The sequence below is a fragment of the Corapipo altera genome, unplaced genomic scaffold (genome assembly GCF_003945725.1).
Source record: "Corapipo altera isolate COAL_440 unplaced genomic scaffold, ASM394572v1 0, whole genome shotgun sequence".
Lineage (NCBI taxonomy): Eukaryota > Metazoa > Chordata > Aves > Passeriformes > Pipridae > Corapipo > Corapipo altera.
The window spans coordinates 38359863-38382883 of NW_020884872.1; the positions used below are offsets into that span (position 1 = coordinate 38359863).

The 23021-nt window shown below is 35.1% G+C and overlaps 1 protein-coding gene across 5 annotated transcripts in view; it reads left to right on the forward strand.

The window, feature by feature from the left end:
- Positions 1–23021, forward strand: part of FGF14 (fibroblast growth factor 14) — a 394964-nt gene that overhangs the window by 294954 nt on the left and 76989 nt on the right. For 3 of the 5 annotated variants that reach the window (XM_027644461.1, XM_027644498.1, XM_027644471.1), the window contains 2 exons: positions 7731–7841; positions 16329–16432. In XM_027644461.1, the coding sequence (XP_027500262.1) occupies positions 7731–7841; positions 16329–16432 (215 nt within the window). The remainder of the gene's footprint in view (positions 1–7730; positions 7842–16328; positions 16433–23021) is intronic. The other 2 variants (XM_027644481.1, XM_027644488.1) reach the window with 1 other exon arrangement.

A 23021-nucleotide genomic window follows, 5' to 3' on the forward strand; every position in this document is an offset into this window, starting at 1 on the left:
TCCCAAATGTAGCAATAGAAAATAGAGTGTGTTTTAGGACTCAATACTTAGCTTTGCAGATTATCCTTTTGTCCTCTCTCCATTGACCATTACCGTGATGGCTTTAAATATTTCAGAATAGATGGTTTAAGTGCTTTAGGATTTAGTTCTAATCAGTTGGTGAAAAAAATAGAAGCTGACTTCAGATACTTCATTGTTTTGTGATGCAGTATGCAAGGAGATAAATAGTAAAATTTGTAAAAATAAATATAATGTTTAAACATTGAGTTCCAGAAATAGAAATTATCTAGGAAAGGGAGTATCAAATTCATTCTTTGGTAAGTTGGGTGTTATGAGAAATATATTCAGTTACATTTGCAAAGGTCATCTATGCCCATCCTATTGTGCTTTCAATGTTCAGTGATATCTACAGAGAAATCTCATTCTTAAAACTCATTTATTTACTCATTCAAAGGGCAATGCATTACTCAAATCTATATGTAAGTTAAATGGTAATACAATCTGTCATGTTGTGGTGCCTTGGTATTTTTTGAGTGTGACTAAAATTATGTTTGGTCTTTAACAAAGCCTTTTTATGGAAAGCTAACAAAGTAGAGATTATTGCAAAAATGCAGACACAGAAATTACTTAATTCTGGAATCTATTGTTCGATGCCTTTTTTTTAAGGTAAACATTAAACAATTTTTGTATAATGTCAATATTTTAGTGTCAGAATTCAGAATCAAGAATACACCATGTAGAACTAAGATGTTCAGGTATAGGAAGGGGTCCTAAACAAAATACTAGAAAATTATTTTGTCCAAGTCAATAAGGTTCAGTAAGAAAGGGTATTTTTTAGGCTTGTGAAAAGTAAAAAGAACAAATAAAAATTGTAATAACAAGACTTCTCTAGCATGGAATGTAGACAATAGAATTTTTAGCATTTTGAGTAAACTGAGAAAGAGAATATAGGTGCAAAAATGGATTTTGTTTTCATGAGTGGAAGATGATGCTTGTTAGATGATAGTCAAATATATTAAACTCTAACTGATGCTATCTAAGTAAGCTTGGGAGTAGACACCAGCTTCTTCTCAATATTCCTGTGTACAACATAAGCTATTTTAGATATTGAAAAACTGGCAATCATTGTATTTTAACATATTAGAAGAAACACGGGTCAACAGTGGAAGGCAGTATTTAGCCAGAAATCTCCCAAGAAATCCCTGTGTTGCAAGATCAGAACCATTAGAGTGTACAATTTGGTCCAGTAGAAAGAGAAATGCTGACAGTTAAATGAATTTACTAAAATTGAACTACCATAACCGTGTAAAATTGTGACTTTGAAACAATGTTTATTCTGAACAACCTAAACTTCTTCTCTTTCCAACAAATACCCTTCAAAAATAATATGCCCGGTAAAGGAGACTATTAATGATTATGCTGTAGACAAGTCTATTAAATCCAATTATCTTGTAAATCTGAACAGATATAAATTATCCCAGCTAGAAGCCAAGTTGCTGTAATTCTACTGACAATCAAATTTGTTCAAATAAAACCATGTAGCAAGAAACAAATCTAATGTAGTTTGAAATGTACTGCGAGACCTAGAGAAAAAATGTCACTGCCCACAAACGGAAGGGAGCACATTTTTCAGTTAACATAAAAACATTTGCAATACAAAGGCAAGGATGCCAGCACAAAGGGTATAATGCTGTGCTTTCAAGAAAAGCAACCATTTTGCAGAACTCCAACCCACTTTCATAGTTTACCAGGAAATTTCATAAACGCTGTGGAAGTACCAATGACAATGACAGCGCAGGAACGTAGGAGGACTCTCTGTCTCTTAAATGTGCTCTCAAAGTGAGGTTCTGCGGGAGATGAGCTTGTGATGTGAGGCACAAATGGATAAAAAGTAGAGTTAAAAATAAACACCAAAGTTGAATGCCTTGTAATCATCATGAGAACAGAAAAATAAGTGAGCAAAGAGAAAGCCACCATGTTTCAGAACAAGTACTATTATTACTTATGGGAACAGGGAATAATGGAAGCTATTGCTTTTCTGAATTCACATTATATCCTTTTTCCCCTCTGCCCTGAATAAAGCAAAACTTTCTTTTAAAAATATTTTTCTTTAAAGTTTTTAATTAAGTTTTAGTTTTCTGATGTATGCTATGAGATATTGAAAACATTACTTTTAAAATCAGAGAGCTTTAGGATATAAATATCTACATTTTATCTTTCCCTATTAAGAATGAAAGTAGAAACAACACAATCAGAAACTTGAAAACATTGAGACACCAGGTTATAGGACAGTCTAATAAAGAAATTAGGAGTGTATAAAGCTTTTGAATGTTGAAAGGTTCAGAAACAGCTGAAAACTTTAATAACAAAGGAACATTATTGTTTTAGATGCCTATTTAGGATTTTATCACCTTTAAATGACATAAAAAGTTCTGCATTTTGAATTCCCCATTGACTACTTGCTTCAGGAAGCTTGCCTTTGTGAGGGTGTAACATGCGTATCAGAAGGCTCTGCACTTTAACGTGTTGGAATGATGATGCAAGACTTGCCAAAAAGAAGGGAAAAGTAGTGTAATGTGATCATCTGTACTGACTGTACCTCTTTGAGTACTGTTGCAATTAAACATAAACAGTATGCTTGAGAAGAAAATTACTTTTGGAAGCTGGGAAAAGCATTACAGTAGGAACTGAGGTAGCTGAAATGAGAATTTTAAAAAAAGGAAGTGTCATTTACATGGGATCTGGTCCTTGCTTCTGGAGCTGAATTGCTTGGTGGAATATGTTTCTAAAATACTAAGCAGTAGGGAGACATTAAAAAGTATCCAGACACTAAACTGAAGCAATAATAGCTTTCTGTGCGGTGATTGGTCTTGAGATTGTCTTGAACTGTGGTATAGTGGATGGGGTCTAATCCTGCCTAGGGGGGGTAGTTAATTATTGCCCAAGGTAGAGATGCTTCAGCAAGAAAGATGGCAAGAATCTCAGTCCAACACCGCCTCTCCCTCTTATCCCCCCTGTTGTTGGGGTACTCTTGTGTGAGAAGTCAGGAAAAGGGGCCTTTTACATGTCCCAGGCCTTACAAACTAATGAGATGTTTGGAGTGGATGAGACACTCAACTTTGGGTGGGTATTTTACTTCCCAACTTCAAAAGAAATCTGCGGGTTGCAGAATTTTGAGGGGTTGACTTTTTTAAAATCCTAATGCGAACTATAAATGGGTTTTTTTCACAATTCAAATAAAGTTCAATAGATGAGGAAGAAGATTCCTAACAAATGCTGACCATAATATCAGCAAGCAAAAAATGACAGCCAAGTCACAGTGACTATTGGAGGACCATAAATCTCATTTTTTTTCTGGACCAAACGTGAGTGGTGCTTTTAGTACTGAAATATCCAAAAGTAAGAACAGCAGGAGAGAAATGCAAAGAATAAAGGACAAGAATAAAGATGAAGAACCTGGAGCTACCAGTCATTATCATGAGTTCGATGCTATGCTATCTGAGCAGAATATACTTCTAAATACCGACTTTCACTTGGCTCACTGAGCAATTCATTTTTTGACAGACTGATAGTTGACTGGAAAGTTTATTCTCCATAAGAATGTAAGTTGATATGAGACTAACCCACCATTAAACATTTGCTTGTCATCTCAAACAGGCTTTTATTTAGTACCTTTACACAGAAGAGGGAGTAAATAATGACAGGCTAAAAAAGCCCTCCTCTGGTAAAAACTAAAAATTAAAACTCCAGTGGATACTGAGGGATTAATTTTTCATGGTGTTAATATACAGTGGGCATATTCAACATCGTTCTTCTAGTAAATTCATTTATGTCTTAACATTCATATTTAATGAGTTTGTCCCTTAGATTATTTTAAATCTATAAAATTTCTAAAAAGAACTGGCAGTGTGTCAGTGTGGGGAAGAAGATGCTAAAACCATTTTCTTTGTGAACAGAAAATATTCGAAATTCAAAACATGAAGTGTCATAATTGTTCTAGAGCAAGAGCTGCATTTAGGCTGCCTTGAGTTAATGCCAAAGCCATTTTTGTAACCACTATTGGGGAGAGAAGACATCTTAATTAAACTCTGCCTTTGTTGAAGACATCAGAAAAGCTACTGGCAGAGTGTGCATGCTAACTGCAATCATGCATCCTGCCATTACCACTGACAAGGAAAAAAACCAATAAAAGTGGGCTGCAAGTGGCTGCTGTCACACAAATTGCTGTGGAAGAAAACTGTTGCTTGTCCATTCAGTATGTCTTTGAATTTTAAATGACAACCTCTAATAACCACAAGTCAGAATAATTTTTTCCACAGTAGGGCTTTACTGACATGTCACACAGAACTGTTCAATTTCAGAAGTCAAGGTGCAAAATAAGATCAGTGAAAATCTTTAGGAGATGTTGAACTTTGATTGTTGATCCATGGTGAAGTTTGGTTTTCTTGTTTGTTTTCCCCTGAAGTCAAGGTGTTTAAAATTATATAGAAATGGTATTGTTCACAAAAAACACTTCAGTGCGGCAACTAGGACTTGGAGAAAACTAGCAGCAGTATATCTATAATAAAATCACCCTTATCATGTTCATTTGTGGTTTATCATTTTGTTGTATTTTCTTACCATTCTCTTACTCTTACATGTGGGAAGATAAAGGCATGTGTGGGGTTTAATGGACAAGAATAAATGCTGGTCTTCTGTCTGTGTCACTACCGGAAGAGTTAAAGAAAGGTAACATACCCAGTACCCTTGTGGACAGGCAGCATCAGTCTTCTGCTATTTTTTCTGGGCTTTGCTGCTTGCTCCTGCATTAAAAAAAAAGATAAACTAAAAGAAAGTATGGTCCAGAAGGATTTGAGAAGCTCATTTGTAAAACATCTTAAGCTAAGACTGTTCCTGTAATGTTATTAAGCGGCAATGGGTGGAAAAAATACCATAGAAATACAAGGACTACCAGATTTCTCTTCTCTGCTTGCTGCTCAGGTGTCTCAAAAAGGACCTGAAAGAGTAATTTATCTTTCTACTAGGGGAAGAGATAAATTCCTTGTTTGACAGGATTGTCTGCTTCATCTTGGAGATATTTACCTTGAAGCTGTATGGAGTAGTCTTTGTGACTATTGCTTATTATGACTCACATAGAGATTGATGTGTCATTTCATACAACTCTATCACTAAATCTGGGTTCCGTTTTGGATAAGATCAAAGAAGTACTGTGTCTAATTTCCAGTTTGCCCAGTTTTCAGAGCACTGTTGAGTTAAAACATCTAGTTGTTATTTACTTTGATTCTGTGATCTGATGTACTGTGATATATGTTTACTAAAGATTAGAATCAAGAACTAGTAAAATATGCATGATTAAATTACTTGTTAGGAATACAAGTTTTAATCTCACCAAGGACAGGGGGGGCCTTAAGGTAGAAAAGATGTTCTTAGGTAAAAAAGATTCTGATAATCCACAGAAAAAAAAATAAAACCAACAAAGTAAGAAGAAAGTTTCACTTGCTACATAACAATAGTTATTGTTTTGCTATGTTTGGATCTGAGTGAACAAATAAATGGAGGATTCATACTCTGTCTCATCACACATAGGCTGAAAAGCTAACTGAAGTGGATAGCTATTCACTAAGATACTTTCATTTGGGTATAATTTTGGATGGTTGGTAAAGCAGGGTTAACTTTAAATAATGCTTTTGATGAAAACATACTCAAATGATTGTTAGAAACTAGATTTGTCAATTTAGAAAAATTAATATAATAAGTGTAAAGAACAACTTTGAAAGTCACTTCTAAGTTTGACATTCTTCCCTTGAAGCAATAAATGTAAACAACTGGTGACAGTGAGTTGACTGTGCTTTGCCTTCCTATGAAACTTTGCACTAGAAAGCGTTGATAAATAATCATTTATTCATAATTCTATAGGTATAGAAAGTGTTTTTCAAAATGCTGATACTTTTCCTGTAAATAATATTTAAAGATCTAGTTTTAATAACATTTTAAAAATTATTTTATTTAGTCTTTAAAAATGCCCTTTTTAATACGTGTTAAGTAAGCATGTTTAAAATTGTCAGTTTGAAAGTACACATTGAAAGCATACATTGATATGAAATAGGTCTTGACTCCTTTTTAAATTATGAAAATAGTTTTGAGTTGCCTGATTAAGTTGATGGAGACATTAAAAGATAATACACTTTACATGTTTATAAATTTTTTAAAAATATTTCTTTCTGAGTATTCCTATATAAAGACTGAAAAACTTTTGCTAATTTAAAAAATCATGGAAAGTAAAATCTGCAGGTACAATAAATTTAAAAAAATAAGTTGTAATGTACTTACATGTTAATCATCAAAAGATTATGTTATTTATTTGCATGCCTCAGAAGTCTTACAGTGTTACTATTTATAGCAACAGTTTTATTATATTTACAGTTTAATCTTGTATTATTAATTTAGATGGGTTTATTGTTTAATATGACTTTGTAATTTGGATACTCAATAAAAACATTTTCAGAATAATTTCATAGAACCAAGCCCCTATGGAAAACTTCTGAACATACAACTTAGAGCAAGTTTTGTTTATTAGTGTTTATTTTCACCTCCCCATAGGATACTGTAAGTAACCCAGATTGATTAGTTGTGAGAGCAATTATACACAGATTCAAGGAGGATTTTATATTCTGGCCACAGGGTTACATGGAGACACTTTCTGTCTTAGAAGTTCACCTCTTTGTTACATATCTGTATCAAAATCTTTATGAATTTAGCTCACTACTGTGGAACTAAGTATGATATGACATAGATGCTTTTAATGCTAATGTTCTCACAAGTTTATGTACTGGCTACCCGGAGCTGGGCCTGATAGTTAATGTTTAACAACATTAATACCAATATCACACAGAGGTAGTGCTGTTTAATTTTTTTAAGATGTGATGTCTTCTTTCTCTGAACCAGTTTTGAAACAGCTCAGTTTGTAATTTGGTAAGGCAACATCCATGCTATGAATCAAAAAATTTGCAACTTGGCAATCCCTGTCCAATTCTTAGAAATTTTCATATATGCAGAGAGTACCTTCGTTGTTCAGCTACCTAAATTTCCCATGGCTTTAGCTTACTGAGGATTTTCCCCTCTGTTGAAGAAAGGTTATATCTTGCCCTGATCATGGGTGTTTTTCCCTGGGGGTTGTAAGAGGGTTGGTGGGTTGAATCCGCTTCTAGATTGGTAAAATATTTTGGGAACTCTTCAGATGGTACTGTTACAAATTATACCAGATTAGTCTATCACTTTCAGTAGGAAAGGAAACAGACCTTTTCCTTCCAGTTTCCTCAAAACTTGTGTGCAGTACAGTAAGTTACTAACATGTATGAAACGAGTAGATTTTTTCAAATGTTTTGTTATTTTCTGTAAGGGACTATACTTGTTGCTGAAGTCTAAAATTTTTTGCAGGGTTTAATCTGGTTTAAGCTTTTGACTGTGGGTATTTGGGATGTTCTTTTTTCTCTGTTTTACCTGTGTTAATTGTAATGAGGAATGTTGGAGGCAGAGAACAGGACACACGACTGGTCTAATAACACTCTGCAGCAAGATTTTTCTCCATCTCCATCCGCACACATCCTGTTGTAGTACTTACTTTTAAGACAGCAATGCTGCTTCACCAAACTTCCTCCTACAGTGAGAGAAGTAGGGATAACTCTTGGAAAAAGTTTTGAGGCTAGTGACAAAATATGTTTGTCTTTCAGATCCCCAGCTCAAGGGTATAGTGACCAGGTTATATTGCAGGCAAGGCTACTACTTGCAAATGCACCCCGATGGAAGTCTCGATGGAACCAAGGATGACAGCAGTAATTCTAGTAAGTGACTGCCCCAGGGGAATGTCTTAACTGCACACACAGATCGCATCCCTCGAATGTGTATGCACAGACACCGTGTTAATGCCTTTAAAGGGTTTCTGAATGTGTTTTGTTCAAAGGAGGAGGGTTCTGTCTGTTTGAAGCTTGATGACCACCAGCATGGCTCATACAGGACATTGGCCTAAATATGTTCCCTCTGAAGAGAAAGGTGTAAGTGCCCATGGACCTCACGAGTGAGATATTTAGGCCAATGGTTGTCTTCTGGTAATTTTATAAAAATGGTCAAATTACATTAAAATATATTTTAATAAAAATTATATATTTAACTTATTTCTTTTACTTTCCAATAAATAACAAAGAAAAAAAGAGATGGAAACTAAATTTCCCTGAAAAATCTGGATATATAGGCCCTGATTCAGCAAAGCAAATAAATGTACATTTAACTATTAAAGTCCTGTTTAAAACACACACTGAAGTACCTTGCTGAATTGGGGCTAAAAATCCTACAGTCCCTATACCAGAAAGAGTTCCAAAGACCTTAAACAAATTTCTGCCACTGTAGGGGCTGCATCAGTGACAGTTTTCAAAAATATTCCAAACAAAAGCAGTCTTGAAAGGCAATGTGGCTGACTGCTTTAATACACTTTTCCTATGATAAGGCCACATATTTTCATTCAATGAGGATATATGTGTTTGGTAACTTCAGCTGCAAATGATAACTAAAAAAGCCTATTCTTACTCTAAAAACAGTTGATTTGTATTTTGTATATTTTAATTATAATGACATATTTAAGTAACATTTCTGTGTGACCTTGAGTTCTATTTTAGGCACTTTTAATACAAAAGTTTATCTTCTTGTTATGCATACATATACATAAATAAGCCTTCAGTTTCCTCAAAAATCTTGGAATTAGGCTACAGAAATTAGGGGATTTGAGGTTTCTGCTTTACATTGGTAAGGTCTTATTTTATCTATTAATGCATGGCTGTCATTTATAACACTTTTCATCAACAGATAACATGATCATCTTTTATTGTTCTGTTTTTTTAAAGTGAGAAAAGCTGATTAATCTATTTTGATGTGTACTTCTCTACCTGCTTTCCAAGTGTTTTTGTTCCTCCCCACACCCTCCCTCCCCACCCCATTCCTTGTTTATTTTCTTCCCTCAGTGTGTCCATCTCTCATGCCCACTTCTGTACTGGACTAGATACTAAGACCTTATACAGACAAGACTATTATTGCCTTTTATAGAAGCTTTGCCTAGATGAGGTCTGAGAAATATATCTTAGAGTGCGAGTGCGTGTCTCTCTCTGCCCATCTCTCTTATTTTCAGCTTCAGCGAGAAGGTGTGTATGACTACAATAATTTTGCAAAGTTTTATTGTTTTTTCTGAGGGTTTTTTTAAATCTTAGAACTCTATGAATTTGGATTCTTTGCAAAACCGGACCATACTACTTTTCTCTTTTTGCTGTTGTCAGCTTCACAAATCTTTTTTTTTTTTTTTGCTTACTATTTAATTTACCTTTCTCTCCCTTCTTCCCTGCCTCTCTGGTTTTCCATCTGTCTATCCATCTCTTTTATTCTTCTTTTTCCAAAATGCAGAGTGACTTATAATATTATAATTATTATATCTGTATCATTATAATATTATGATTAATATTATAAATATTAGGAAATATAGAACTTCTCCAAACTCAACCAAATACCAGACAGCAATATTGTGTATTTTGGATAAATATTGTTCGATAACATTGTGTTTTACTTCAAAATTATTTTTAAGCTAATTTTTTTCCATAAGAGTATTTTTTTCTGTCTTTAACTGGTGTGATTCTTTATTTTTTATTCACTAGTCCAATTTTAAAATATTTTTTAATAAAGACAGTTTAGAACAGAATGCAAAATTAATGTGTTTGCCAGGGGGGCCTATAATGTCCACCTGAAATTTTGCTGGTATAGATGAATCAACACTATATTAAGAGCTGAAAAGATTGATCTAGTTGGTCTATTCATTAATATAAAAAGATATGAATATGTGTCTGTTTCTTTTGTGCTGACAGTCTTTCTCCTTATTTTTTTCCCTTTCCATTTTATTTCCTTCCATTTCCTGTTGAATTTTTTTCCTATTCCTTTTGTTTATTGCAGCATATTTTGGTTTTTCTTCTCTCTTTTACTTTAAAACAATAATTTTCTTATGGATAAAATTACTAGTATTTTGATATTTTGTTTTCTGAGCTCCTTAGCATGATAATTTCTGTCTGAGACTTACAGGTAAATAACTTCTGGCAGTGGCCCAAGGAGAAAATCCTGCTTCTGACCACAGTGTTTACAGACTGCCTATTTAATGTGCCCAGTGGGTGAAGGGATGGACATATATTAGCTGTCAGTAGGACAGATAATATGCTTATCTTGATAGTGAAGATGACTTCCATTTGATTGTGTTCATAAAAAAAGAAAATACAGACCACCAAATGGTGTGCATCTCTGCCAGCCTTCCACCTGTCTTCTGCACTATTCACTGTCCCTGAAGAGAGTGCACTGTCCATCTGAGTAAATGGGTGTCAGAAAAGCAAGGCGTAAGAGTCAGAAAAAGATGTATTTTCTTTTTTGTCTTCAGCAAGGAAACTGTTTGAAGCTTAGTCATGCTGCTACTTTTTGTGCTTCTGCAAGGTATTCTGTGTCAAGCAGTCAGAGGAGTGCTTGAAGTTAAAATTCCCTCAAGTGCCTATATCATTTAGTACTCATTTTATATATATGTCAGTAAACAATAAGTTACACACTATTGGAGTCACAGTGTTACAGAGAGGTAGCATAAACCATTAAGATGTCTTTAAAGCTTCTCAGTAGTCTCTTTACTGACATTTTGCTTCTATTTGAAGTCAAAATGAGTTGTACCAGTGGATTTAATCAGCTGCTCTAGTGCAAGCCATTGTCCCAGCTTGCCTTAAGTCTGAGTAAAGGCTAGAGTCTGCAGAGAGATGGCAAGATTTTTAGTACATTGCTGCACACAAATCCTTCCATGAAAAAGGAAGAAAGATGTGACTTGTAATTACATCCCTGAAGGTACTTTCGTCTGTTCATGTTGATGGCCATGATATTAGAACTCAACCTCAACAGACTGATAGGTTTCAGTTTAGTGTTGTAATTTCTATGTATAACTTATCCAAGTTAATCATGTTTTGTGAAAGAGTGTGAATTAATACAACCATTGGTTAATGATGCTGAGTTTCCTTAGATCACATCACCAGATCAAGGCTGTTAGCTTAAGCAATCTTGTGTGTTCAGTCTGTGGGTTTTTTTGCCCCATTCTCAATCATATGTGAAAAGAAGCTTTAATACATTACTTTTATTATTTTAGCTGGTTTTCTCTTTTTTGTTTCTCTAATGCCTTACAGTTTATGGTTTGCTTTTGGAGCATGCTTGTAGCAAAGGCAGGAGTGACTGTGGTTAAAGCTGTAGGCTTGATTACTGAGGTCCTACTCAGTGTAGCTGCCCTTCTCTAGCTCTAATTTTCCTGGATTTTACAGTTGCAAACGCAACTTGCTTCAGTGTTGTCCACGGGCCTTATCATTATTAATTAGGAAAGCTACAGGCTACTACACAGAAATCATAAAGAAATAGAAGAGATTTCCATATGTGCTTCTGGTAACAAGCATAACATTCTCCTCCTGTCCTCCCCACCTAAACCGGCTCATTTTTAGGTTTTGGTCTGTCTTCAAAGTTTTGTCTTATGAATGAAGGGTAGGTTCTGTAGGAAGACTAATAAATTTGAGAAACAGACAATTCTGATTCTTTAATTTCTGAGATCAAAACCCTAAATCTTTGAGATCTATGGCTTCTTTTGATTCACCTAGAGAGTGTATCTCAGCCAACAACCACTGAAAAAATTCAACATAAATGGTGATACTTTCTTTTATAGGAGATAGACCTGATTGTAACACTCAAATGTTGCTATTTGCGCCCCTTATGAATTACAGTCATGTTTAGAACATGTTTATAACATGCTGTAATTAAAAGAGCATTACTCATTGATAATTAGCCTTATTTCATAAGCTGATAAATGACAAAGTTAACGTTAACCAAGCAACTTTGATTTGGCTTTGTTGTGCACATCTCTTCCTTTATTATTCTGCAGCGTGCTTTACCTCCTTGTGAGGCTTGGTATCTGGTAGAGTTGCTGTTCAAGAAAATCCTGCAACCATTTAACATTCCTTTATTTTCATCTTTTAATGCATGCTCCTAATATTTTATTTATATCTTCCAAATTGACTATGGAAGTATTAACTTTTTAGTGTCTTTCTAAAGTACCTACCCCTATCACATTTTGGTTTGAAGATACAACTAAAATAATCTTTACAGCACGCTTTTAAAGTAAAGGAGATAATTAGACAGAAATAAAGCACATGAAGATTAAAAAACAACACCTGCAGTGCTGTTAAATTTGGATTAATGAACGTTAAATTTGGATTACTGCACTGAAATACCTGCAGCCTGATTTTCACATTGCTTTTTACTGAAGTTTGTCTTCTAAGAATTATACAGGCATTTACTCATCTACCTACACCACCTCTGGGAGTTAGGTAAGCCTGTTTCTCCCATTGGGATAATCTTAGTCTAACAGAGTCAGTGAAGACCATGTTCAGTTATGTTTTAATTACGTCTTGTGTAAAGTCAGGTAGGTAAAATGGGTTTGCTCCATAAGAAACGGATGGACAGACCTCTAAATACCAACCTTTTTGCACTCATTGCCAATCTAAGAGATGTTCTGATGGAGTCGCCATTTTTGCCTGTGCGTCTGCAGATGAAAACAAATTAAAGAAATAGTTGCCTTGATCTGATTGGAGATTTGGTGCTGTGGAAAGTTTTGTTAACTGACACAAGAGCACAGCACATTCAGAAGAGACAGCAAATTTATAAGCCTTAAACAATCGTTTTTTTAGCAAGCTTCTTGAGAAAAACAGTGATCTGCAATAGCAATTTTCTTGTAGCTACAAGTCAGTTGTACCTACATAGACTTTCATAAGTAAATGGAAATATCTGATTTTAGGCATTTCAGATTTCAAATTAATAGACTATGATGATATTGTGTAAAAGAAGGAAAAAGTTATGTGGTGGTTTTGTGTTTTGCTCAAGAAAGGAGTGATTGCTTACAAAAAAAATAAAAGTGGACTTAAACTTTTACTAAAGCTTTGTGAGGATTAAAATACAACTCAGATTTGGAGTTCCTGCAAGTCTCCTCCATGACACCTAAACAAATAACCATTTTCATGCCAGTTGTTCCTGCTAACCGCCCCCCACCCCCATTTTCTGAACTTGTGTGTGTTGGGAATAGGCTTAGGCTTGTAGGCTTAGGAGAAGGAGGAGAAACTGTGTGCTTTATGGTCACGGTTTAGATGGAATACAAATCAAAGCTAAGGGAGTGCACAGATTCAGTGCTGACAAGAAGAAAAGGTTTTACTTGAACCGTTTTTGCCGATTGGTTCCTTTGTTTTCCTTAGTGTTCCCACGTCTTATTTACATTTGGATTCGCCGGGCTTTCTGCTTAAGTGTGCAGTATAGGGACACTGAGCATCAGGTAGAGTTATATTTCCTAGGCTGAAAGAGGGTGCCCCCTCTCTCAACTCATCTATGGACTCATTGAACTGGGTTTAGGTACATAAAGATGTTCAGGAGTCTCACTCTCCAGTCAGTTTTGGTTTTGGATCAATGTCATAAAGACAGAAGAAAGCTGGGGAAATGGTTCTTTTTCACAGCCCCCTCAGGTAAGAGCATAGCTTTGGCTGTGCAGAACCGAAATGCCAGCAGACTCTTGAAGGCTTTCTGCTTCTCTCAAAGCAGGTTCTTATTAGAGTGGGGGATAGCACAGGTGAATCCTAGGAAGGTTTGAAATGTGTAATTAGGCACAAAAGTCTTGTTCATTAAAGAGTACTGCACAGTCATGTTCTGGAGGAAATTGTCTTTCCTTTGGCCACCTTCAAAGCACCTAAAAACCACATACTGTACCTTCCTGATACATGTTTTGCTGACCCCAGTATGAAACATATTGCTGAACACTTGTCAATTGAAAACTGAATGTAGACTGACCTGCCTAGTTTCAACCCAGTCTGAAAGATTTTGTGAAATTTACTGAATTTTCTGTATGTGCAGAATTGCAGCATTTCAGATCATACTCTAAAATTTTATGGTCTTAGGCTAATTACAGGAGCTCTGACAGTCTCCAATTAAAATCTAGCGGCAGTAAAAGATACATTACATACCCTCTTCAATGCTTTCTAAATTCACCAGGAACTATAAGATGCTCTAGTAATTTTATAGTTGCATAAAACACTGCCCTGTTACAAGCCTCTAATTCTTCTTCAGTGGTGGCTGGGGTTTTTTTCTAGCTCTGCTACTTTATTTTCAATGGCAATACAGCAAATTATATCTATGTTCCAGAATTTTTTTGATGGAACTCTATGATTTGAAGTTATTTTTCCATAGCAGTTTTCATGGCTGACTTGTCTTTTGTGTTCATTTCTTGTCTTTATACAAGTATTGTTTGCTTTTTCTTTCTGGTGCCCCTTCAATTGTTGCTACCCCCCCCCTCTAGCATGGTGTTTCTATGCAGGTTTCCTCCTCCTCCGCAATTTCTTTTCTTCTAGGAAAAAACCCCAAACTCAATTGCTATCTGAAACTTAGTTTTTCTCTGACAGACTCCCCATCCACCATCCACAACAGTGATTTTACTGGCTTTGAATTGTTTCCTTTCAGGGTAATGACTTTAATTTTTAACTTGCAGATTATATTGAACATTTGAAAGCCCTCAAGCCATGCAGTGTTTAGCCTATATACTCTTAGGATATCTTATCGATGAGTGCCATATTTCACTGTTTATCCTAATACAGACAGGGAACCTTGTCGATATCCAGTATTTTTCTAGTGAACAGCCCACTAAGATCCTAACATAATGGAGACTTTTGGAAATTACAGAAATTAAAATGCTATTTATTTACGCTAATTCTTGTCATCCTTTCTATTCTTCTTTGTAAACCCCCCCAAAAATTATCTGTCCTTCTAGAGCTCTTTTGAATATATTTTTCTTTCTACACCTTTAGGAAGTACTCTGCTATAATTCCTAGCTTTATACTGGCTTTGTGTGTTTGTAAAAAGACCTAATGTTACACACTCTTTTTCTCCATAACAATGTTGAAGGAAAAGTATCTTTTTTTTTTCATCCACTTCTATCTTTAAGTTCTAGTAGTCAACCTATGCTTTTTCTCAGTTGTAAAGAATTGATCATTTTCATCATAAACAAACTGTGGATTTGTGTCCTTTGACCAAACAGGAGTTTTCATACCTTGAGAAATGTACTTATCCACTACAAGTACATGACACTTTTTCTCTTGATTTTGGCTTTAGCTCTGGCATTCTGATTACAGATAGCCTCATACAGTACATTTTCTGGTCACATCTCTGAATGACCTTCCTAAATTTTGAGGAACTCACTGTAGATGTTACTGTGTTCCTGAGACCTGACTTAGTAGAACCGTAGTCCTCACTGCATATGTCGAATACAAAAGTTGTGCTTTTGGTTTTCATCCAAGGACTTGTGAGTCCTTGACTCATTCAGAATGGAAAAATATTTAGCATGAACTCTGTCTCATCTAGAGCTTTTCTTCCAAGACTTATGTGTGTTTTGCATCTGATTTTCTAGTATGAGTCAGTAAATGTAGTATAGGTGTGTGCTAGCATAATTTTTAGAAGAAGAATCTTTCATGTCTCCAATTTATATAACTTTTCCTGGTTTTCTGTGTGTTTTTCTGTGGTGAGGCTGGTAAACTCCCACTCCTCACACTGGTCTTTTTCAGACAGTGATCAAAGTTGTTGCTGGTTTCGTTACTACAGAGGTATATATCATTCCTACGGTATTTGCTATTAGGTAGTTTTCTAATTATTTTCTAATTACTCCACACACGCACGCACAGAGCCCCAAGTTTTTGAGCATGTTCTGTATTTAGCTCAATAACATTTATGCACATTTAGAGTCAAGTACATATTTCGGTGCCTTTATGAACTTTTAAGCCTCTGCCATTACCTTCTGTGTTGCTTGCCAGAATTGGAGATGTTTTCTGCAGGGCATAAGTATTACTCTTATGATCAGTCTACGTTGGTGAGGGAACTGGTGGGCTCTTTGACGCTATTCAGATTGTCTCAGATGTTCATGTTTGCAGTGCTGCATAAATGATTACAGCCCAGTTTGCTGTGCTTTGTATTTACTAGTTAACACTTGTACCAGATACTAAACTATTGCAGAACTTATTGGTAGATAGATAGGCTTTAATTCTGAGGACGAACTTTGTAAGAAGCTGGTTTTTCTGAATTAGTCTAATTTCAAAATCGGAAAAAAAAATTATACAGTTTATTATATAGTTTCTTTTTACTAGTGATATTTATTAGGATATTGTTTTAGTCATAGCATATTAATATCTGGTTATGTTTTTTCTTCATAGCTTTATTCAACCTTATACCAGTGGGACTTCGAGTTGTTGCTATCCAGGGTGTAAAGACTGGGTTGTATATAGCCCTAAATGGAGAAGGTTTCCTCTACACATCAGTAAGTACCTTGCTGAACTCTGTTTAAGAGACACAACTGAAGCTGAAATCTACATAGGAATGAGAGATTTACTTTTAAGAAGTTCTGTAATGTCTTATATATATATATATACACGTATGGTACACACACCATATATGTACACAGCATTATCTATAAATGGGATTAAGTAGAAATTACTGGGTACTGCATATGAAAGTCTGCATGTTAACAGTCCAGAAAAGGCATACTGTAAATGTCTTTTGCTGGTAGGCTATACTGGTAGTGTACCATATGCCATAAACCTTATAATTTTCAATTAATTTCTCAAAAATCTTTAAATAAAGACCTGCAATTATTTTTTAGTGACTTGTTGATCAGAATCCAAAAGCTACTCCAACAGTTATTTTTACTGATAATATTTACAAGTGCAACTTCCATCTAAAAGGTTGTTAACAGCCTTACAGTTTATTACCATAATCTTGTAATTGTGTCTTAACATTATTGGTTTTTATGTCAGATATAAAGAAAATAAAGAGTTCTGTAAGGGACTATATCTTTGTGGAATGATTAAAGTTGAAAAAAAAATCTTTTGAGTCACAAAGAAGACTGCTGGATAAAGTGATTGGAAAGATCTCATGTTGTTTATGATATCATTGTTTATGATATTTCAAATGATTTAATGCTAATCACTCAGTGTGTTGTTGTGAATATAAAATTCCTCAGTTTTGTATAAATTTAGTGTCTTAACCTCCTTTGAAAGGCAAACAGACTTTAATGTGAGCAGGCAGTTCTGTCAGGTATTAAGAAGGTGGCTTAAAGGATTTTTCATTACTATATTTTTACTGACATCTATGTGGAATTTATTTACATAGTGCTTTTTCCATTTTTTACGTCACATAGTTCTTAATTCCCCACTGAGTTACAATATAGTGCTTTGTTGTCAATGACCGTTGAAAGGAAATTGGAAAGATTAAGTTTCTGATGCCCTGAGGGAAAGTATTCTGTTTGTTTCAAACATACAATTTTCTTGGAAAAGCTAATTAGGAAGAAAATAATGGAACTAATCTTGAATGTCAATGTCAAGACAGAGAGAAAATTCCTCCTTATACAATGTCTGCTGGAAATTCCAGCAGTATGATTTTTTCGCTTCTCTTCAAAATAAAAATTCTATTGCAGGAAAACATGCAATATTTGCTGTCAGAAGGAAGAAAACTAGAAGAAAAAAACCTAGAGTTATTAGAAAAAATGAATTACTGACTTTCCAGTTCCATCACTTCATCTAGGGAGTTCATTTCTGTATCATGGCATGAAGAGTATTTTTTGAATGTTTTGGCACAGTGAAGAGTACATTCTTGCCCAGCACTGCTTCTGAAGTGAGCACTCAGTCCTTCAGAAAGAAATACAAATTTCAGAAGGTGTACAGTTTCCTGATGGATAATTCTGCAGATGGAGTAACCCTACATAAACAAATTCTCACAGCCACTGTATTTATGTATTCCAGAAATAGTTCAAGTTAAATGAAGTAAAGTGAGGCAAGGAAATGAGTGTTTTTATAATGTACTGCTCACTCTTGTGCAGAGAATGAAAGATGAGGGGTCCATTAAATGGCAAAGAGATTTGATGCATTAGAAAACACAGTGGAAGACTTTAGTTTTGATATGTCTACAAAACCTTTTGTCAAGTAGAAAAGTAATAATTTAATCTAATACAAATTTAAAGGTAGTGGTTTCAAAACATCAGGGCTGTAATACAGGTTTGATTGTTCATATTAATGTATTGAAAACATTGGTAATACACTTTTGTCTCAGCAATTGCCTGCTTTCAGCATAAAGACTAATAAATTTGAAAATAAGACAACAAAGCATGAGAGAAGTCTGTCTCCTCCTGAGAATCAAGATGAAGAAATAATGTATGCAGAATTAATACTGTCATTTGTAGAAAAGTGTTTTTAACAAATTACTTTCTATTACTGTTCTGTTTGTGGATTTTTGACTCATTTTCACGTTTGTGTATCTGTTGCACCTAAATGATGAAGTTCTATGTTATATGTCATGTAATTTTCCCTTGGTTATTTAGAGGAGGATGTAAGAAAAAAGTTTTTGAAGTTTTGTATGATGACCATCATAACTGAAAAAACATGCTGCATAATGGGAATGATAGTTAAAATGTATACATAAATATATTTATTACTGACTTATTACAGGGATTTAAAAAATGGAAGCCTGCACTGTAGACTAAGCAGCATTTATAGTCTGAGACCAAAGTTCTGTATAGTCCTTTTCTGCAGAATACCTCAGTGTCCCTTTTTCCATTCACAGTGTACAAAACCCACATCTTGTGACAACATACTACATGTTGATGCCTTTCTTCAGAGACTGAAGGCCCCAACTCAATTATTTTTATCATAAGGTTCTCATCCTGTTGACTAATTAAGCAACAGCACTGACAGGAAAGGTATTATGTGTGAACCTGCTTTCTCTGGTATGAAGTGTTCAGTAAGAAGAAAATGAAGGTACAGTTACAGACCAGCTTCGCATACAGATCACCAAAAGCAGAATTACATTGTCTCTTGCCTTTTTTTAATTTTTTTTTCTCTATAGTTAGTTGTATCAGTTCGAGAGTCTTTTCCCCCCTTCCTCTCTTACTTTATTCTGACATATTTAATATTTTTTCAACTATTTCTCAGAATTAGAACTATCAAAATATGCAGAATAATCGTATTTCTTTGAACAGAAACAGGAGGACAGCAAATTGTGTAGGAAGGTCACTCTCAGGAGCTTTTCATACCTATTTTGCCTGCTGCAGCAGTTGAGATTTGTATTCTGTCCTTTCGGGATTGATCAAGCCAGGGTCTCTATCATACACCATCAAAGTCTTGTCAAATAAAGGAGAAGCAAAATCTTTGGAGTTTGATAGGGATTTGCAGAATTCCTGAGAGAAATTATTTTTACGAAATCATAGCCTAATTTTTTCTATGTGTTTAATTATTGTAATACCAAAATTCATTTTTTCTGTCAGATGAAATATGAGAACAAGAGCCTTTTCATGTTGTTTTTTATCTTACACTTTTAAGGGTTATCCCACCTAAAGACTATCTCACCTATTTTGAAGTTTTGGGTTACTGCATTCAACTTTATTTCTGTGTGTGTATATATATATACACATATATATTTATATTGATATATATCTACTCATAATTAAGATATATTTATCTAGTGACAGCTTTCAAAATCTGCGTGTGTTAGTGAGCAATGACAATTATAAAAGTGAGTTGAAATTTATTTTAGTTGGTTTAATGAACTGTGAACAATTCAGTATTTATGACTGCCTTAATAACTGTGAAAGCTAGTTGGAGAATCTGGATTTTTCCACAAAGAACCATCTCAGTTGCTAGCAAGATTTTTGACATAATAGCTATGGACTTCATATGTTAGAGTCAAAAATGATGCCTTACTCCTGTCTTGCCTTTGGAAAGGGTGAGCAAGATGAGGTTTCTTTTCCAGGTTTTACCTTGTCATAATCAAAAGGAGTGAAACTGGCTCCATACACTGAAAAATGAAGCACAGTTCCAGGGATTCTTCATGGGGAACAGGTATTGCCTGCAGCAGGAAGATGGCAGTGCAGTACATGGCAGAATCTCTTGTTGGGTTTGATGCTAATTTTGCTCAACTCCCTTTGCAAGCAGTTAACTAGTTCAGTGTTCAGGGGGCTGAAGCTTCTTGTTTTGCTTTTAGGATTTTCTGCTATCTTAGCAGGACGAACTCAAAGGTAAAACTTATGTGAGTCCATTTTATGATTCCTATTTTCCTATGATGAGGATATGAGAGTCTTCTGGGTTTATATCAGTGAATTTTTCTCAAGAATTATTTTATATATCTGGGAGGGTTTGGAAGGGCTACTGATTTCCTTTTTCATCGGAGCAGAGTATTACCAACATTTGGTGGCTATTAAAGTAAAAGAAAAGAGAAAATCTAAAATGTAGAAAAGGAAACATCTTAACTCTAGAACACCTTCACCTGCTTATTGTGCACCATGGCTCCAGAGATCCTCTTCTGGGTATGGGGCAGTGGGAACGTCACTGGGAGGATGGAAGGACATGACTGCATTTCTGGGAAGTTTACCAACTTTTTATAAAGTGTTTCAGAATTAGGAATGTCACACCACTCAAAACAGAAAAATCTTCCTTTAGGATGATGGTTTGTATTTTTGATCTGCCATGGTATGCAGTGTTGAGGGTGTTGGAAGGGTGTTGGTCAGGGTAGTGTTTCTTCTGCAGTAAGATATCAGTCTGTATCACAGCCTTCATGAAAGAGAGATAATATCAATATCTGTTACTGGGAAGTGCATTTGTTGTATGACTCTGGGAACTCTCACCTGAAAGAAAAGCCTTTGAGGATTTCTCCTGACATTTCAGCAGCTTCCCAACGCTGAAATTTCCACCATTTCTTTAAGCCCACATAATTGACCTCACTGAGGAGAACCAAATTCAGCCTCAAGGAAGAAGATAGTAGCACAGACAGCGAAGCCTGAGAGTGAGAACTGAAGTAGTCTGTATTTCTAATTAACACCTTATAATAAACAGAGCAGAAGGAAGTTAAAACTACACAAAGCCAAAGAGGAAATGTGATGTTTTAAAATCTGCAGGTTTTTACAAGAATGATCAGAAAGGTGTTAACATTGACATCGAGGCATTATTTTCTGTTATAACGGTGGTTGACCTAGGTTTTAGCAAAGATCATTCCCCACCTTGCAAGCTACTGTAGAAATAGTCAGGAATATATCTGTTTAGAGAGAAGGAGACAAATAGAGCTTGCTGTATGATTTGAAAGATGTAGACTTTTATTTCTAGTGGTTAGATATACACTGAATATTAGAAAAGGATAAGTCTTGTTGCTCTTGAGGTATCTGTGGTTTTGCAAATGCAAATACATCAGACTGGAGTGTCTCCTTTCATAGTATTGTGATCAATAGAAAACATCATTTTCTCTCTCATGTCAGACTTATGCTTTAGGGTCTCAACCTGCTGCCACGCATTTATGTCCCAGCATAGACTTTACTAGGCCAAGGGTAGGACCTTATGTCAGTTGCCATTAGATGTGTCTTGGAAGTATTCTGGTTCTCTTTGGAGAGACAAAAATGGGTGGATTTAATTATTTTAAAATCACACCTTCTGATAAAGTCTTTTGAAAACTGGTTTTGTGATATTTTTAAGAGTGTAAATGCATAGACCTTAGGCAAGCTCCCTAATCTTAAGGGCTTACCACTAATACGTTTCCTTACCATATTCCTTACCATTTTTCCATTTCCTGTTATCTTTTATTCAATTTGGTATTGGTTAGAAGGCAACCTATATTTGTTTCATATGAAAAAAGTTTGTTTGAGAGGGGAGTATGTAGCATGTTTGGGGGCTTTTTTCCTCTATAAGTTGGGCTGCATTGCTCAAAAGGTAAACAAGTTCAGTGTGTTCCATCAGTTGAAATACACTGACAGGGAGGAGGAAAACATCTGCATAGTTTATGCTTATTTATATCTGTGTTTGGAAGTAGATAATTTGTCTCTCAAGTTGCCTGCCAAAAATAAATACAGAAAATTACTAATGTATTTATTTATTCTATGGTGACACTTAAGGAACAGCTGATAACATAGCCCTGCTGTATTGTACAAAATAGTTCCAGATGTTCCTGCTACAGAGTATGGTAGAAAAGGGATATAAAATACATTTTAGGTCCATGACTTTTTTCACTGGGTTATGTTCTCAGTACATTTTTGATTGAATGTGGTGAAGTCAACACTTTCACACACAAGAAAATGTAAAAGGGAGGCAGGGACAGACACATAAGGTTTTGATAAGGGAGGAGAGAACTGAGAAGGGAAGAGATGAATGGAATGGGGCTGCCATGAGGAGACTGTGATAAGAAGAGTTGTAAGAAAGTAGAGAAATAACACAGTTGAGCAGAACAGTACTGTAGAAAACCCTATGATGATATCATCATTGTAGAAATGTTTAGGATGGTATCATCATTGTTCGAGTCTCATGCTTGCATTTGTTACTACCTTTCTGAGTTTTTCACATGAAGAAACAGCTACTATTTAAACAGCAGCTAATAAATAATCTCTCTTAAAGAAATATGCTAATTTGAATATACAAAAAGATAATTAGTACTATAAAGATACAGTATTTTAGTGTGGCTTCTTATTCTGTGGCACCTGTTCCATCCTCCTGGCTTTTAAACTCTGTACTGGGGGTAATAACAGAATTTGACTCAAAACTTGCAGTGGTGTTTCTTGCCACTTAAAACAAGTATGTATGTCCTGTTTGGTTCCTTAATATCCACAGTACCCTTGTCAGGATCTATTAGAAATTTTTGTCTATAAGAAACTGTTTCATATTTGCTTAAAATATTTATTTTCCTTTCTCATATATACTTCTCATATCCACTTGCAAAAAATCTCTTGCTGTATGTGTTCTCTCTCCCTGAGACTACAGAAATGTACATAAATGCTTCAAGATTAAACGATGCTCTTCTAAACTTCTTACCAAAGCATGGATGATCAGAGTCAGCAGCTGCAACTGGATATTTTTCAATAATTTTATGACAAGGAATAGTAA